The 16,921-nt window shown below is 48.2% G+C and overlaps 1 protein-coding gene across 1 annotated transcript; it reads left to right on the top strand.

Moving 5' to 3' along the window:
- Positions 1 to 300: 300 nt before the first annotated feature.
- Positions 301 to 8,978, top strand: LOC147689252 (phytanoyl-CoA dioxygenase domain-containing protein 1-like). Its single transcript, XM_086940056.1, has 6 exons — positions 301 to 430; positions 1,822 to 2,038; positions 3,017 to 3,108; positions 5,549 to 5,688; positions 7,286 to 7,390; positions 8,871 to 8,978. Exons 1-6 carry the CDS (start codon positions 301 to 303, stop codon positions 8,976 to 8,978), a joined length of 792 nt encoding a protein of 263 aa, XP_086796182.1.
- The last annotated feature ends 7,943 nt before the right edge of the window (positions 8,979 to 16,921 follow it).

The following is a 16,921-nucleotide window of genomic DNA, read 5'->3' as shown; positions in this document are numbered from 1 at the left end:
AGGAGGTGGACAGCAGCGGCAGTGACCCCAAGCAACACCTGGAGCTCCAGCACTGCAAGGGTCAGGAGGAAACACTCACATCTGGAGCTCTTGAAAACCAGGGTACAGAATCTCCAGCACCTGGGGAGCCCCAGGGCCACATCTGGAGCACCTGGAGAATCAGCACCTCTGGAGGTGAAGGGCAACATCTGGAGTCCGGTGCCAGAGGAGCATATCCACATCTGGGGCTCAGCTCTCAGGAGCCCGGCGGCAGACCCCATCCCTTGCACAAGAAGCGGGGTCCGAGTCCTCGCCCTCATCATGGAGGCGGACCCTCAGCACATGAAGACCCTTTATGACGCCCGGGGCTTCCTGACGGCGGTGCCAGTGCTGGACCCGGAGGAGCTGGAGGGCGCCAGGAGGGCCTTCGAGGAGCTGGAGCAGGAGTTTGGTAGGTGCAGGGAGGGCAGCCTTATCTCTCGGGGCTTATTTACGAGGGCCTTGCGTCATGCTTGCACCATGCTAAGTGGTACATGCACGAGGCAAAGACCCAAGCCAAATTCACGAAGCCCCGCAAAGCCACTCTGCGTGGCCCTGCGCGGCTTCACAAATATGGAGAAAGGCAACGCAGCGCAAATCACTGCGTCGCGTTACACTGCGCCTGGAAGGTGTTCCATGGGCGTTGCGTGGGTGTCGCAACTCATCGTTTTTGACGCAGATTTACAAGGTCTTGTAAATCTAGGAATGTGTTAAAAAATTATGGCTCCCAAGGTGAGGCCTAAGGAGGAGAAATATCTTTATTTGGTTGTATCTTGTGTCTGGTGGCTGTATCAAGAGTATAATTGCTGTATCTGCTTTATGTTGCTTGTATCTTGTGTCTGGTGGATGTATCTGATTTATGTTGCTTGTATCTTGTGTCTGGTGGCTGTATCTGCTTTATGTTACTTGTATCTTGTGTCTGGTGGCTGTATCTGCTTTATGTTGCTTGTATCTTGTGTCTGGTGGCTGTATCAAGAGTATAATTGCTGTATCTATTTTATGTTGCTTGTATCTTGTGTCTGGTGGCTGTATCTGCTTTATGTTGCTTGTATCTTGTGTATGGTGGCTGTATCAAGAGTATAATTGCTGTATCTATTTTATGTTGCTTGTGTCTTGTGTCTGGTGGCTGTATCTGCTTTATGTTGCTTGTGTCTTGTGTCTGGTGGCTGTATCTGCTTTATGTTGCTTGTGTCTTGTGTCTGGTGGCTGTATCTGCTTTATGTTGCTTGTGTCTTGTGTCTGGTGGCTGTATCTGCTTTATGTTGCTTGTGTCTTGTGTATGGTGGCTGTAAAGAGGAGAAATATCTTTATTTCTACTTGTTTTTAACTTTCCATCGGCGCTGCATTCTGCAGCACACCTAGAAAGAGTAAAATGCCTCTATGGATTGTTTATATGCTGGAAGGTGCCCCTTCCTGCGCTAATACAATCCTGCTGTAACACAGGCAGTGCTGCACCATGGTGCAAGGGTGCCAGCGTTGACACTAGGCTGCAGAAACGGCGCCAGCGCAGGGAGAAAGGAAAACAATGCACCGTATTGGATAAATGCGGCGCGTTCCTGCCCTTTTCCAGTGGCGCAGGACGGCGCAGGAATGTTGTTAGCTGCGCTGCTTGGTGCCACCATTCCCATATATAAGCCCCTCCGTTTAGAGGCCTCTCGGTGTAGAGACTAACCCCCCTCCTTGTGTCCCCTGTAGGCTGGGTCTAAAATGGGGTGGCAAGGTGAGCAAAAGAACTATGGATAGAACCCAGACCTCTTGACTGGGGGTGAATGTTTGATTTGCTTTTGCTTTCTCACCCTGCAGGGAAGGAGCACGCCCAGTACAGCCTGCACAACGCCCACCTGCGCCTGCCGTGGGTGCTGGGCCTCGCCACCCACCCGCACACCCTCCAGGCCATCACCGCCGTGCTGGGGCCCCATGTGGTCCTGCTGGACTCCAGGTTCATCTGTAAATACCCGGCCTCCGACGTGCCCCACCGAGGGAACAGCGCCCCCTACGTGGCCTGGCACCAGGACATCAAGTAAGTCAGACTGCGGGGTGCTGGCTCCAGGGTGTGAGAGGGGAGGGCTCAGCAGGGGTGATGTGTCTGTTTGTACTTCAAGGGTAAGGCCAAAGGATGGCATTCCTGCCCCCTCAGCCTGGTGGGGTCTGAATAACAAGCTACCTGGTGGGCACCATGTGGTGTTAAATACACAGGGCGGTGCGGGGTGCACACACAGCATAGATTACAGCATCTTTCATCTAGGCAGCACATGACGGCATAAGGCTGGCTGCACTACCAGACACACATCACCCTGTGTCATCCTGTGCCCTCGTGTGCCATCATGTGGCTTATTATGCCCTCATGCACCATCCTGTGCAATCATCTGCCATCCTGTCCCTCCATGTGTTATCCTATGCCCTTTGTATAATATCCTGTGCCCTCATGTGTCACCCTCTGCCCTCATGTGCTATTGTGTGTCCTCTTGTGCTATTCTGTGCCATCATATGCCATCCTGTGCCCTCATGTGTCAAAATGTGCCATCCATACCTTGATGTGCCATCCTGTGTCATCAATAGCCATCCTGTGCCCTCGTGTGCCATCCTGTGCCCTCATGGGCCATACTGTGCTCTCATGTATTATCCTGTACCATCATGTTCCATCCTGTGCCCTCATGTACCATCCCGTACCCTCATGTGCTATCCTGTGCCCTTCTGTGCCATACTGTGCGCTCATGGGTTATTCTGTATCATCATGTGCCATCCTGTGCCATCCTATACATTTATGTTCCATCCTGTGCCCTCATGTGCCATCCTGTGCCCTCATGTGTCATCCTGAGCCCTCGTGTGCTATGCTGTGACCTCATGTGCCATCCTGTGCCATCCTGTGCCCTCATGTGCCATTCTATGCCCTCATGTGCCATCCTGTCATGTGCCATCCTGTGCCCTCATGTGCCATTCTCTTGCCCCGGGGTCTGCCGATGTTTGGCTGACAGTGTCCTCCTCCTTTTACTTCCAGGTATTGGGGCTTCGAGGGGGGCCCGGTGGCCTCAGTGTGGCTTGCCCTGGATGACGTAGACGCAGAGAATGGTGTCCTGCAGGTTATTCCAGGTATGGATAAACTCCCATAGTCAATGCATGCATCACAACAGCCTGGAGCTGTAACAAAGATTGGCTGAGAATGGGGGATGGGCTAATACTCTACTGGTGAGCCCCCATGTAATCACATAGGAATCTAGGACAGGGCTCCACAGCATGGGAGATAGACAGGCCATCTCTTTACCTTGAGCCCCAGTGTCATGACATAGGGATCTGGGACAGGACTATACAGCAGGGGAGGCCATCAGTTAACCAAGGAGCCTCAATGTCGCGACATAGGGATGTGGGAGAGAGTTACACAGAATGGAAGACGGTGCATTCATTCACAATGAGTTAGAGTCCAGACAAGCAGGGGTGCAGCAGGCTAATATTGTTGAAGCCCTTGGGCCTTGAGTCAGTGGTGTTGACAAATTGTCTACTTCTCTATCGGAGTCCACTGCTGTCCTGACACAGGGATGTTGTCTTTGTACAGAAAGTCTGGAGATAGAACGCGGGCTCCACACAGGTCCTGGCGCCCTCAGCACCATGTGGGTCACAACTATATCTCAGGATGGAGCAAGTCCATGCTGCTATGTACGAACGCCCCAGTGTGATCAGAGGGATCCGTGCCAGGGTCGGATTGGTAAGGGGGCTCTCGGGCAATGGGCGATGGGCTGGTATCTGAGTTGCAGCTGTGGGCCGCTTTTTTGGGCAGCGTGGTGGCCGATATGGGATGACTATGCTGCTCCACCCAGTGGGGGCCTGAGCAGCCTTTGCGGAGGCAGATGGACCTCCGTTACCCCCCTTTTACCAAGGGGGCGGAGGTATCATTCCCAGTCTCCGGCTGGCCCCGCCCATTAATGTATGCAGATTGAGCAGGGGCAGGGGGGCTGAGCAGAAGTGGCCTCACTTATATTCAGGGGTGGTTCACCAGTGTAAACTATTCCAACAACACAGAGTCCTAGCAACAATCATCGCATTTTTTAAATCTTAGTAAAGTTAAGATAAAACACACCTCTCTTATAGAAATCCCCCAACTTCTTTTTATAACACTTAAAACACTGAAGCAATGTTTTAAAAAAAGACGGGTGCAGATTTACAAGTCAATTGCGTCACATTTACGCCGTTGTTGCGTCACTTCTGTGACTCAGCGGCGGCGTAAACCATGCACCACGTTGCGACTTATTTACAACCTGACGCATCTAGGGAGATGCGTCACGTTGTGAAGCCCTGCACCACATTAAACCTGCGTCAGGTTTAATGTATGCAGGGTGGGTGGTCCGTCGGAAAAAACCTCGTAAAAGTGACGGTGTGAAATCTAAAAAATTTCACAGAGTCATTTTTCAGAGGCTGCTGCGACGAAACCTTACGCCTGCTTCAAGCAGGCGTAAGGAGTGGGGCAGCACGTTAGGTATGGGCGGTCCCTGAACATTGCTGGAGTAGCGTTGCGCCTGCGACATGACTCCAGCCATGCACCGACCTTACACCATCAGATGCGAAACGCATCTGTCTATCCCTGCGCCGCGGTGTGCTGCATTGTAAATGCGACGCATCCGTGGAGGCGCAAGGAGAATTGCGAATCGCATTGTTACTGGCGCATCACTGCTAATCTGCAAGGATGCGCCAGTCCTTGTAAATCTTCCCCGCAATCCGCAAATGTGGGGCTCTTTTTTCAGGGTGCCCGGGCCAACTTTTTTCAAAGCCAATCAAACCCTGACCCGTGCTTTACTGTACAGCTGGAGCGGGGGGACACGAGGTCCTAACAGAGGGACGCTGCTTATGGTTCTACAGGCAGAGATGTCTTTGCCTGTAAACACGGGCACCACTGCCTTGAAAGAGTGATATTGGACAGGGTTGGCCAGACAGGGCTCTAGTAGGAGCCTACAATCTTCACCCAGATTAGTGTCAGAGGCTAGACTCCTGGGGGCTGTGGAGGCCTGGATGAAAGATCCCCGGGGTCCTCGCGGGGTTCTAGTGTTTAGAGATGGCTCTCTCTTTATTTAGAAGCCGCAGTCCTCTGTTAGATGAAAAGCATCCTTTACCACGCGTCTTTTCCATGCATGCCTTTACCACGCTTCCTTTACCACGCAAATGCCTTTACCACTCGTATTTTCCATGCATTCGTTTGCCACGCTTCCTTTACCACGCAAATGCCTTTACCACGCAGTCTTTTCCATGCATGCCTTTACCATGCAGATGCCTTTACCACGCAGTCTTTTCCACGCAACCTTTACCACGCTTCCTTTACAACCAAGATGCCTTTACCACACAGTCTTTTTCACGCATGCCTTTACCACGCTTCCTTTACCACGCAGATGCCTTTACCACGCATGATAATTAAAGGTAAATGTGTGTATAATTATTGTGGGTGTGGCCCGTGCTGACACCTCATTTTAGACAGAGGCGGGGACTGCATGAGTACCCAGGCCAGGAATCAGTGCCCCCCTTACTCCAACCCTCTTTTCTTCTGCAGGAAGTCACAAACAAGGTGTCCTGGAGCACCGCACAGCAATGACCCCCGGAAACATGTTGTCCACCAATCAGGAGATTCCGCGGCACCTGGTTGATGCAGAGAAGGCGGTGGAGTGTCCTCTTCAGGCTGGGCAGATGTCGGTGAGTTCACAGCGCTCTGTCGTTTCCTGGACTCATGTCTCACAGTTGTGGTTATTCCCACAGGCAAACAAGCAAGGGGTTACTGCAACGTTACGAAGTAACATGAAAGCCATGATACTTGAGCCCGGTGCATTGTGGGTGTCAGGCAGACCAGTGATTCCCCCACTTATAAATGAGGCAGTCGGGAAGTGGCCGGGGCCAAGACATCCATCAATTTATGGCACCGCCCTTCCCATAATGAGCCTTTTGTCTCCATTACTGTGTACTCACAACCCCCCTTAAAGGTGTCCCAGAACTGTGTACTCACAGCCCCCCTTAAAGGTGCCCCAGGACTGTGTACTCACTACCCCCCCTTAAAGGTCCCCAGAACTGTATACTCACTACCCCCCTTAAGGGTGCCCATGTACTGTGTACTCACTACCCCACCTTAAGGGTGCCCATGTACTGTGTACTCACTACCCCACCTTAAGGGTGCCCATGTACTGTACCTCCCTGTACTTACAGCTGTCTTTGAGGGTGCGCCAGCACTGTGGACTCACAGCTCCCCATGACGGTGCACCAACCTGTGTACTCACAGCTTTCTATGAGGGTGCGTCAACTCTGTGTACTCTGTACTCACAGCTCCCCCGGGTGCACTCACACTGTGTACTCACAGCTTACCATAGAGAAGCGCCCACACTGTGTACTCACAGCTCCCCCTGGGCATGCACCGCACTGTGTACTCACAGCTCCCCCTGGGGTCCACCAGCACTGTGTACTCACAGCTCCCCCTGGGGTGCACCAGCACTGTGTACTCACAGCTCCCCAGGATGCACCTGCACTGTGTACTCACAGCTCCCCCGAGGTGCACCAGCACTGTGTACTCACAGTTCCCCCGGAGGTGCACCAGCGCTGTGCACTCACAGCTCCCCCTGGGGTGCACCAGCACTGTGTACTCAAAGTTCCCCCGAGGTGCACCAGCACTGTGTACTCACAGCTCCCCCTGGGGTGCACCAGCGCTGTGTACTCACAGCTCCCCCGAGGTGCACCAGCACTGTGTACTCACAGCTCCCCCTGGGGTGCACCAGCGCTGTGTACTCACAGCTCCCCTGAGGTGCACCAGCACTGTGTACTCACAGTTCCCCCAGAGGTGCACCAGCACTGTGTACTCACAGCTCCCCCTGGGGTGCACCAGCGCTGTGCACTCACAGCTCCCCCTGGGGTGCACCAGCGCTGTGCACTCACAGCTTTCCTTGGGGTGCCTCAGGACTATGTACTCAGTTTCCCTTTGAGTTGCACCTCAAGGCGCTGCCTGTCTTTTCTCTGTCCCATATCCAGTGCTTAATTTGTGCCTGTGTTTTCCGGTGCTTTTCTGTAAACAAAGGCACATATTTCTGAGAAACCACCATATGGTGGCAGTGTGTGTGTATTTTTAACTAACTTTCATTAGTAGAGAACTAAATGATTTAATATAGCTTTAAAAAAATGACAAAACTTAAAGGTAAAAAAGTGACGCGGGCAGTGCCAGCTGCAGTGGACCAGTGAGTAACACATTGGGCCATGGCACTTACATTTTTGGCAGATAAGCACGGCTCATATCCTACATTTCTCTCGTCAGATCCACGACGGGCTGACAGTCCACGCCAGTGAACCCAACACGTCCCACAGACGCAGATGTGGCTTCGTTATTCGCTACGTCCCCACCACAGCCTACCCCGTGGAGGTGAGTACAATCCTCTCCTTCATACTGTCTGAGTATGAATGTGTGTCAGTGGGATTATTAGACGACAAGAGTGACAGTGTGGACTGTATGTGTTTGTGTGTGTGCATCCACGCACGTGTGTTTGTGTGCGTGCATTTCTACTCGTAACTGTGTGTGTTTGGGGATTTAGATAGTTTTGGTTGTTAGTTATGTAAGAGAGGCAGATTTGAAGGTTCAATAGTTCGAGGATTTAGATAGTTTTTGTTTTTAGTTATATAAGAGAGGCAGGTTTGAAGGTTCAATAGTTTGGGATGTTAGATAGATTTGGTTGTTAGTTATATAAGAGAGGCAGGTTTGAAGGTTCAATAGTTTGGGGATTTAGATCGTTTTGGTTATTAGTTATATACGAGAGGTAGGTTTGAAGGTTCAATAGTTTGGGGAGTTAGATAGTTTTGCTTGTTAGTTATATAAGAGAGGCAGGTTTGAAGGTTCCATAGGTTGGGGATTTAGATCGCTTTGGTTGTTAGTTATATAAGAGAGGCAGGTTTGAAGGTTCAATAGTTTGGGGATTTAGATCGCTTTGGTTGTTAGTTATATAAGAGAGGCAGGTTTGAAGGTTCAATAGTTTGGGGATTTAGATAGTTATGGTTGTTAGTTCTATAAGAGAGGCAGGTTTGAAGGTTCAATAGTTTGGGGATTTAGATAGTTATGGTCGGTAATTATTTAAGAGAGGCAGGTTTGAAGGTTCAATAGTTTGGGGATTTAGTTAGTTTGGGTAGTTAGGTTGTTCTATAAGAGAGGCAGGTTTGAAGGTTCAATAGTTTGGGGATTTAGATAGTTTGGGTAGTTAGGTTGTTCTATAAGAGAGGCAGGTTTGAAGGTTTAATAGTTTGGGGATTTAGATCGCTTTGGTTGTTAGTTATATAAGAGAGGCAGGTTTGAAGGTTCAATAGTTTGGGGATTTAGATAGTTATGGTCGTTAGTTACATAAGAGAGGCAGGTTTGAAGGTTCAATAGTTTGGGGATTTAGATAGTTATGGTCATTAGTTATATAAGAGAGGCAGGTTTGAAGGTTCAATAGTTTGGGGATTTAGATAGTTATGGTCGTTAGTTATATAAGAGAGGCAGGTTTGAAAGTTCAATAGTTTGGGGATTTAGTTAGTTCGGGTAGTTAGGTTGTTCTATAAGAGAGGCAGGTTTGAAGGTTCAATAGTTTGGGGATTTAGATAGTTTGGGTAGTTAGGTTGTTCTATAAGAGAGGCAGGTTTGAATGCTAGATAGTTTGGGGATTTAGCTAGTGTTGGTTCTTAGACAGTTTTGAAAGAGAGGGAAGGTTTATGGTTAGATATTGTTGTAGAGTACACGTTTTAGAGATTCGGTTGATCATGCCCTTTTCTCCCTCACTACATGACACCAGTGTAGGTCCTCTATGATAAGGTTTTGTATTCTCCCACGTCTGAATGCCCTCATTCTAATGCACTTCTTTCCTCTCTGATTCCAGGACCCCGAGCGCCCCCGATCCTTCCCCGCCACCGTGCTTGTTGCAGGAACAGATGAATTCCAGCACTTTACAGATCATGCACCCAACTTTTTCTCCAAGACCTTCTGACACCTCTGCAGAGCATCATCAGGAGACACCTTCCTCTCTTCATGTAATTCATAACTGCCAGTAACATGCTGCTGCATGTTGCAGGTTCATTCCTGATCTCAGATGGAGCCCTATAGGTTCAAATATGTATTTCCTCTTTTTTAACATCTTGCAGTGAGCCTCAATATTGTCTACAATAATGTTCGGATGGTAGGCCAAAAGGTGCTGCAACTGTTACCGTAAAACAAACAATTGCGGTTTCAGAAATTGATAATGTGAATTCCTTTTTGCACTGCACTGCACTTTCATTAGAAAACACACGCCTGCATCCTGTTTTGGAATCTCAGCTGCCTGACTATATGTACATTTTATTTTATTAATGTTTATTTATTGAGCTAAACCTACAGCTGGAAGACAGATTTACAGTCAAAAGTGCGAATGTCTTTTTGTATTCTTTTTCTACAAAAGTTAAATAAAAATGTATCAATACATTTTGGATAAGAGTACCATTATTGATTTTCAACACATCTTGATGATTCCAGCTTGAGAAATATGTAACGAGGAGGCTGGTCTCATTTTAAGCATGAATTTGGATACATGAAGGTACATGAGGAACTCTAGATCAATTTACTTCGATCTAGAAGTCTAGGGGACGTCCCACTAGGACCATCTTCACCCTTCCTCATCGCCACTGGCCTCACTAACAAGCCCGCATTTTTACATATCGATCATTGAGTGACTATATATATACATATGATATGATTGACATAAAAGAGGGGATATATCCTGTGGTAATGTTGCAGTTTTCATGCAGGATGCCTCTGACAAAGAGCTCGAGGCCCGAAACGCGTTTGCACTGGACTACTGGGTACATGTGATTCACTAAAGTTGCCTGTATCTTTGGCGCTGTTTGACGACTCGTTGCAAGACTTTCCAACGAAGGGTCACGGTGAGTCTTGTTGAGCATGGAAAGTTTCAGGGAGATCGGTCAAGTAGGGGCTGAGAAATAAGGGGGTCAACAAAGGTGCCTTTTCCATGCTAATTCCCCTGAACTCTTTAGACAGGGCCGCAGCCCGAACTGCTATTATTTGTTGTAAATCCATTCAGTTGTTGTTGAGAAATTTAAGGAAACCAAATTTAGATATCTCTGATTGCTAGATAATTCACAAATAATAACGAGCTTGTGCAGAGAACGGCATAACTGATTGGGGCTGCCAACACTTCAACCAGGAAGTGTTAACAGCCATCTTGAGACTCTGCTTCTGCCGAGTGTCCCCCCAAAAAAGTAAAAAAATCAAAAAGAAAAGGTGGCTGGGTTGGGATACCCTGACCTCAACGCCTTGGTCTTGGGGTCCCAGAGGGAACCTTGCAGGGTTAAAAAGCAATTTTTTTAAATGTGTTGCGAATTTATAGCAAATATGGCAAAAAAAGTGGGGGCTCCAGTGCTTGTTCATACAGCAGGAAGCCACGAGCCAGCCTGGAACGCGGGGGCCTTGAGGTACCTCTCGCGATCCCCATTAGGCACACTGTGTGCCCAGGGCACCCAGGTGAAATGGCCAGGCCCAGGGGGATGGGGAGATCGTGCCAATAATTGGTCCGGGGAAAGGGTCCTGCAGCCCACCTTCCCCATTTGTTTATGGCTGGGGAATGGGGTCCCCGGGGCCTAAATTGGCCCAGGGAGGGGGGTCGTGAAGACCCCCGCCCCCATTAAAAATGTATATATTTATGCCTGGGCTCGGTTGGATGGGAATGCCGAAATTGACCTGGGCACGGGGCCACGTGGCCTCCATCCCCATTCAGTTAAGGCTGGGCCCTGGAGGATGGGGTACCCAGGGCCAAAATCGGCCCTGGAGGGGGGCTGAGTGGCAGAGTGTTTGTATGGATGTGTGACTGTGTGTGTGAGTGGTTGTGTAAAGAGCAGCTGTGACTCCCAAGACTTTTGATGCCACTTGGTGCAAACCACCTCTAATTTACCTTAATATTAGCTATCAAAATAGCGAGGCAGGCACTGGCAAGTGGAAAAGCGAATAACAGGTTTATTACTCAAGGAGGAGAACACATCACATCAGACACCGGGGCTATCGTCAGGAGGTGCTCTAACTGCATCTCTGTGGCATGGCCTTTCATACATTTCTTTTGTCAGTTTATTGCATGGTCAAACATCCTTGGAGTTCCCGCCTCAAGCTAGTTCCCACACATATCCAGCAACAAATGTCCCCCCACTTAGATGTAACAGATGATCGCTATCTCGCAGCTGGACATTCCGACAGTATCTTAAAACACGTGGGATCGGTCAGATCTAAGGGTTTTGGGTTATTGATTAAGTCAGGCCCCTTTGGTGGTGAAACAAGCCCTGCCGTGTGTAGGCAATAAACAATGTCCACAGGGCTCGGTTAGTGCCTGGGACCCGGCTGAGTGGCCAGGTGCAGGGAAGGAGGTTATAAAAGGGGGCTTGCCTGTGCATGGAGGATGAAAGGACAAGTGGGTTTGGAGCGGGAAGTGACTCCGGGGCATTGTCAGGCTGACAAGGTTTTTACGACCCTAGTACGTGTGTTCAGGCTTAGTCAGGGTGCTGGGGATGATTGCGAGGTCAGGATGAATCATGGGTGACTAGCAGGGAATGAAAATGGCTGTGATATCTAAAATGGTTGTTGCTTACGCGCACGTAGAGGCCCTTGTTACGCAAGATGATGCAGACAATGTTTTACGATCTTCACTCTGCTCTCAACAGTGACTGTGGCGAACATAAATGAAAGCCGCTTATGTATACTTAAGGTTTATCGATTTCCACAGTCCCCAGTTTTTATACTAAGTTAGTCCATTTCTGTTCATATCTGTTGTGATGATGTACAGGTTGACATTATTATACACAAAAGCTAAGTATGCAGTTGGGCTGTCCATTGCGGTCTTTGGTGGCCTATTTGTTTTATGGGCAGATGAAAACAATTCTGCTATCAGTACAAACAGTATCGTCAATAACCTATGGAGTCAATGTAACAAACGGGGAGACAGTGCATACAAAATGACATTTGTCATACCATATGTTTAGACCTGGAGATGAGCATAAGTCTTAGAAGATGCAGTAATTTTGTTCTAATACAAAAATGTTATCATACAATTTGTTCTGATAGGATTAAGACCATTAAGTGCATTGTTTGGGGTCTAGACTCCATTAGGATCTAAACTAATAAGCATGTTCATGAGGACAACTGGTGTTCTACAATTATCATTATACACAGTTTACTCTTTCTTCCATATTTCTTCGTTACTTATTCATACACAGTGAAAGCGACCGATGTAAGGTTTCAAAAGAAAATCTTTTTCTTGTCCAATTGGGGCATAATCTATACGAGGTGATTGGGAGAGAAAATCAACCTAATATAAGTGATGGTCAGGGAGTGATAATGTTCAAAGGCTCTTCTTTCCAGTGTCTTTTACAGCGAGCCATCACTGGTAGGCTCCCATTGTTCTCTTCTTTCCAGTGACTTTTACAGCGAGCCACCACTGGTAGGCTCCCCTTGTTCTCTTCTTTCCAGTGTCTTTTACAGCGAGCCACCACTGGTAGGCTCCCATTGTTCTCTTCTTCCCATTCTTTGATAGCGAGCCATCACTGGTAGGCTCCCATTGTTCTCTTCTTTCCTGTGTCTTTTACAGCGAGCCATCACTGGTAGGCTCCCATTGTTCTCTTCTTTCCAGTGTCTTTTACAGCGAGCCATCACTGGTAGGCTCCCATTGTTCTCTTCTTTCCAGTGTCTTTGACAGCGAGCCATCACTGGTAGGCTCCCATTGTTCTCTTCTTTCCATTGTCTTTTACAGCGAGCCATCACTGGTTGGCTCCCATTGTTCTCTTCTTTCCAGTGTCTTTTACAGCGAGCCATCGCTGGTAGGCTCCCATTGTTCTCTTCTTTCCAGTGTCTTTTACAGCGAGCCATCACTGGTAGGCTCCCTTTGTTCTCTTCTTTCCAGTGTCTTTGACAGCGAGCCATCACTGGAAGGCTCCCATTGTTCTCTTCTTTCTAGTGTCTTTTACAGCGAGCCATCGCTGGTAGGCTCCCATTGTTCTCTTCTTTCCAGTGTCTTTGACAGCGAGCCATCGCTGGTAGGCTCCCATTGTTCTCTTCTTTCCAGTGTCATTTACAGTGAGCCATCGCTGATAGGCTCCCATTGTTCTCTTCTTTCTAGTGTCTTTTACAGCGAGCCATCACTGGTAGGCTCCCATTGTTCTCTTCTTTCCAGTGTCTTTTACAGCGAGCCATCACTGGTAGGCTCCTATTGTTCTCTTCTTTCCAGTGTCTTTTACAGCGAGCCATCACTGGTAGGCTCCCATTGTTCTCTTCTTTCCAGTGTCTTTTACAGCGAGCCATCACTGGTAGGCTCCCATTGTTCTCTTCTTTCTAGTGTCTTTTACAGCGAGCCATCACTGGTAGGCTCCCATTGTTCTCTTCTTTCCAGTGTCTTTTACAGCGAGCCATCACTGGTAGGCTCCCATTGTTCTCTTCTTTCCAGTGTCTTTGACAGCGAGCCATCACTGGTAGGCTCCCATTGTTCTCTTCTTTCCAGTGTCTTTTACAGCGAGCCATCACTGGTAGGCTCCCATTGCTCTCTTCTTTCCAGTGTCTTTTACAGCGAGCCATCACTGGTAGGCTCCCATTGTTCTCTTCTTTCCAGTGTCTTTGACAGCGAGCCATCACTGGTAGGCTCCCATTGTTCTCTTCTTTCCAGTGTCTTTGACAGCGAGCCATCACTGGTAGGCTCCCATTGTTCTCTTCTTTCCAGTGTCTTTTACAGCGAGCCATCACTGGTAGGGTCCCATTGTTCTCTTCTTTCCAGTGTCTTTTACAGCGAGCCATCACTGGTAAGCTCCCATTGTTCTCTTCTTTCCAGTGTCTTTTACAGCGAGCCATCACCGGTAGGCTCCCATTGTTCTCTTCTTTCCAGTGTCTTTTACAGCGAGCCATCACTGGTAGGCTCCCATTGTTCTCTTCTTTCCAGTGTCTTTTACAGCGAGCCATCACTGGTAGTCTCCCATTGTTTTCTTCTTTTGTTGGCGCTGTTGAGCACCGGCGGTGGAGCTAGGCGTCTAGCTCTGATCCAGATTCCACGTTGCAGGGCGAGGTCGTTCTTGCTCTCGGACCACGGTCCTTTTTGTCCTGTTCCCTGTCTAATCTGTCATAGGTACCTTAGACAGGGAACCGCACCCTGTTCTTGATCCTTGTCCATCCCTACTAACCCTATTCTTTCTTCGTGCTGTGTTTCTTCATCAAGTCAATTACAAAAACCCCATATGAAAAAGGGGGGTGTGTTTGGGGAGGTCAAGGGAAGAGAGGGTGGAGTGGGGTCAGATCTGAAATGGACCAAGGGGGGCAGAAATTTCACGCAAGTGGGCCCATCAATTAGGCTCAATGGGTTGGGACTTCCGGCACAGGTGGATCAATAGGCTGCAGACATGAGTCCCTTGCTCACTTTGCCACTGGATTCAAGCAAGCCGGGCTGAAGACAGCTGGAATGCCAGAAACCAGTCCTCTGTAATTTGTTTCCGGTCCAGGGACGGCATGGCTTGGCAGTTCGGGCTGGACTGTTCCCATGAGGCACAGGGTCAGACTGATTTGCATATTTCCATGTCTGAACTGGGGTGGCATAGAGGGCTAAAGAACGGTGATGGATTAAACCCAGATCAGTTCACTGGGGGTGAGTGCTTGTATTGTCAACGCTCCGTCCATCATTTCCTTTGGTTTTTCTTTGTTCGTCATAAGTTGGCAGGGTATGCTCAGACGTGAGTCCCTTGCTCACTTTGCCACTGGATTCAAGCAATCCGGGCTGAAGAAGGCTGAAATGCCAGAAACCGGTCCTCGGTAGCTTGTTTCCGGTCCAGGGAAGGCATGGCTTGGCAGTTCGGGCTGGACTGTTCCCATGAGGCACAGGGTCAGACTGATCTGTATATGGCCATGTCTGAACTGGTGTGGCAGAGTGGGCTAAAGAACGGTGATGGATTAAACCCAGATCAGTTGACTGGGGGTGAGTGCTTATATTGTCAACGCTCCGTCCATCATTTCCTTTGGTTTTTCTTTGTTCGCCATAAGTTGGCAGGGCATGTTCAGACGTGAGTCCCTTGCTCACTTTGCCACTGGATTCAAGCAAGCCGGGCTGAAGAAGCTGAAATGCCAGAAACCGGTCCTCGGCAGCTTGTTTCCGGTCCAGGGAAGGCATGACTTGGCAGTTCGGGCTGGACTGTTCCCATGAGGCACAGGGTCAGACTGATTTGCATATGGCCATGTCTAAACTGGGGTGGCACAGTGGGCTAAAGAACTGTGATGGATTAAACCCAGATCAGTTCACTGAGGGTGAGTGCTTGTATTGTCAACGCTCCGTCCATCATTTCCTTCGTTTTTTCTTTGTTTGCCATAAGTTGGCAGGGTATGCTCAGACGTGAGTCCCTTGCTCACTTTGCTGCTGGATTCAAGCAAGCCGGGCTGAAGAAGGCTGAAATGCCAGAAACCGGTCATCGGTAGCTTGTTTCCGATCCAGGGAAGGCATGGCTTGGCAGTTCGGGCTGGACTGTTCCCATGAGGCACAGGGTCAGACTGATTTGCATATGGCCATGTCTGAACTGGGGTGGCAGAGTGGGCTAAAGAACGGTGATGGATTAAAGCCAGATCAGTTGACTGGGGGTGAGTGCTTGTATTGTCAACGCTCCGTCCATCATTTCCTTTGGTTTTGCTATGTAATTTGGTGCATAGCTTTAAACCTGTTAACTAAAATCTTGTGCATCAAACGTGCCACTTGCGCTGTATTTGAATGCTCCTTTGAGCTGTCTGTTGTATCTAGACGTATCACATAACTAAAACATATGCGTAAATTAAAACAGGCAGACCTATTGTCTTTGCCAGTCCCTGCTAGCAGTGTCTGCCTTTCTGATTGGGCCTGGATGAGGCATTTTTTGCTGAACGCTTAAGATATTCTGCAGCTTTAACAAGTACATTGTATTTTTCTGGATCATTAAATTAACTGACGTCCCACGTTTGGGCAATTCATTTTAATCTCCTGTCCCCCCTAGCCTGTGCTCGGCAGTAGCCTAAGATGACCGTAAAACCAATTGCGCCATATTTGGCAGAAACATTATCTGCACTGTATTTTATTGACAAACTGAACAGTGAAAAGACTACCCTAAGAGTGAGGTTCTAGGATCAGCACTTGTACTTGTACTGCGGTTTACAGACATAAAACTACTGTGGTAGAAATTGCTCTTGTGGAACATTGCTGGGAAGCAGAGGCAAAGGTGGTAGATGTCTCACTTCTTAGCTTTTGCAATTTAATTTGTTTGCAGGAAACCTTTACAACTTAATGAATTTTGAGCTTTCAAAGATTTTGCAAAGGATATGTAAATGCTGACATAATGACAGAGTTCAATTCAATTTTCAAAGCTTTATTCGACAGCATGTCATAAAAGCAGGGTATACATCCCATCACAAACACTATAAATATTACATAGCAAAATTCAATGTTAAAAAGTATATTAAATCTTAATTGCTGTCATTTACAGAATTAAACATTTTAAAAGAGTATTTTAAACAACTAAAATTATGCATAAAATGAAGATCGTTCTTGCGTTTTTGGATGTCTTAGAGTTCTTTAGCTAGCTTCTAGGGACTGTAAAGTGCAAGTGCGTATAATCCAAGCCCACCTTAAAAATTTAGCAACAGCAATCGCTATACAGGGTGAACAATCTGACTCTAATATCCTTAGAGCCTCAATATACCTCCGGGTGCCCAAGTTAATACACGTTGGTTTTAGCCACTTACGACGAGGGCTTGTATAAAGGGGACATACAAACAACATATGGGCTATGTTCTCAGTCAGATCTTTACAGTTGTGACATTTATCATCCCGGGTTGCTGACCATTTATAGCTAAAAGCTTTTACAGGAAGAGTCCCAATTCTAAACTGGAAATACAGTTTTCGGTCAA

This window comes from Lissotriton vulgaris, chromosome 10, assembly GCF_964263255.1.
Source record: "Lissotriton vulgaris chromosome 10, aLisVul1.2, whole genome shotgun sequence".
Classification (NCBI taxonomy): Eukaryota; Metazoa; Chordata; class Amphibia; order Caudata; family Salamandridae; genus Lissotriton; species Lissotriton vulgaris.
This window is presented reverse-complemented; position numbering and strand designations above follow the sequence as displayed.

Bases quoted from the DNA above. Each gene is read 5' to 3' on its own strand.
- LOC147689252 (XM_086940056.1), top strand. From the start codon at position 301: ATGGAGGCGGACCCTCAGCACATGAAGACCCTTTATGACGCCCGGGGC. The intron at 2,039-3,016 runs GTAAGTCAGACT...TTTTACTTCCAG, and splicing joins GCCTGGCACCAGGACATCAA to GTATTGGGGCTTCGAGGGGG. The intron at 7,391-8,870 runs GTGAGTACAATC...CTCTGATTCCAG, and splicing joins CCACAGCCTACCCCGTGGAG to GACCCCGAGCGCCCCCGATC.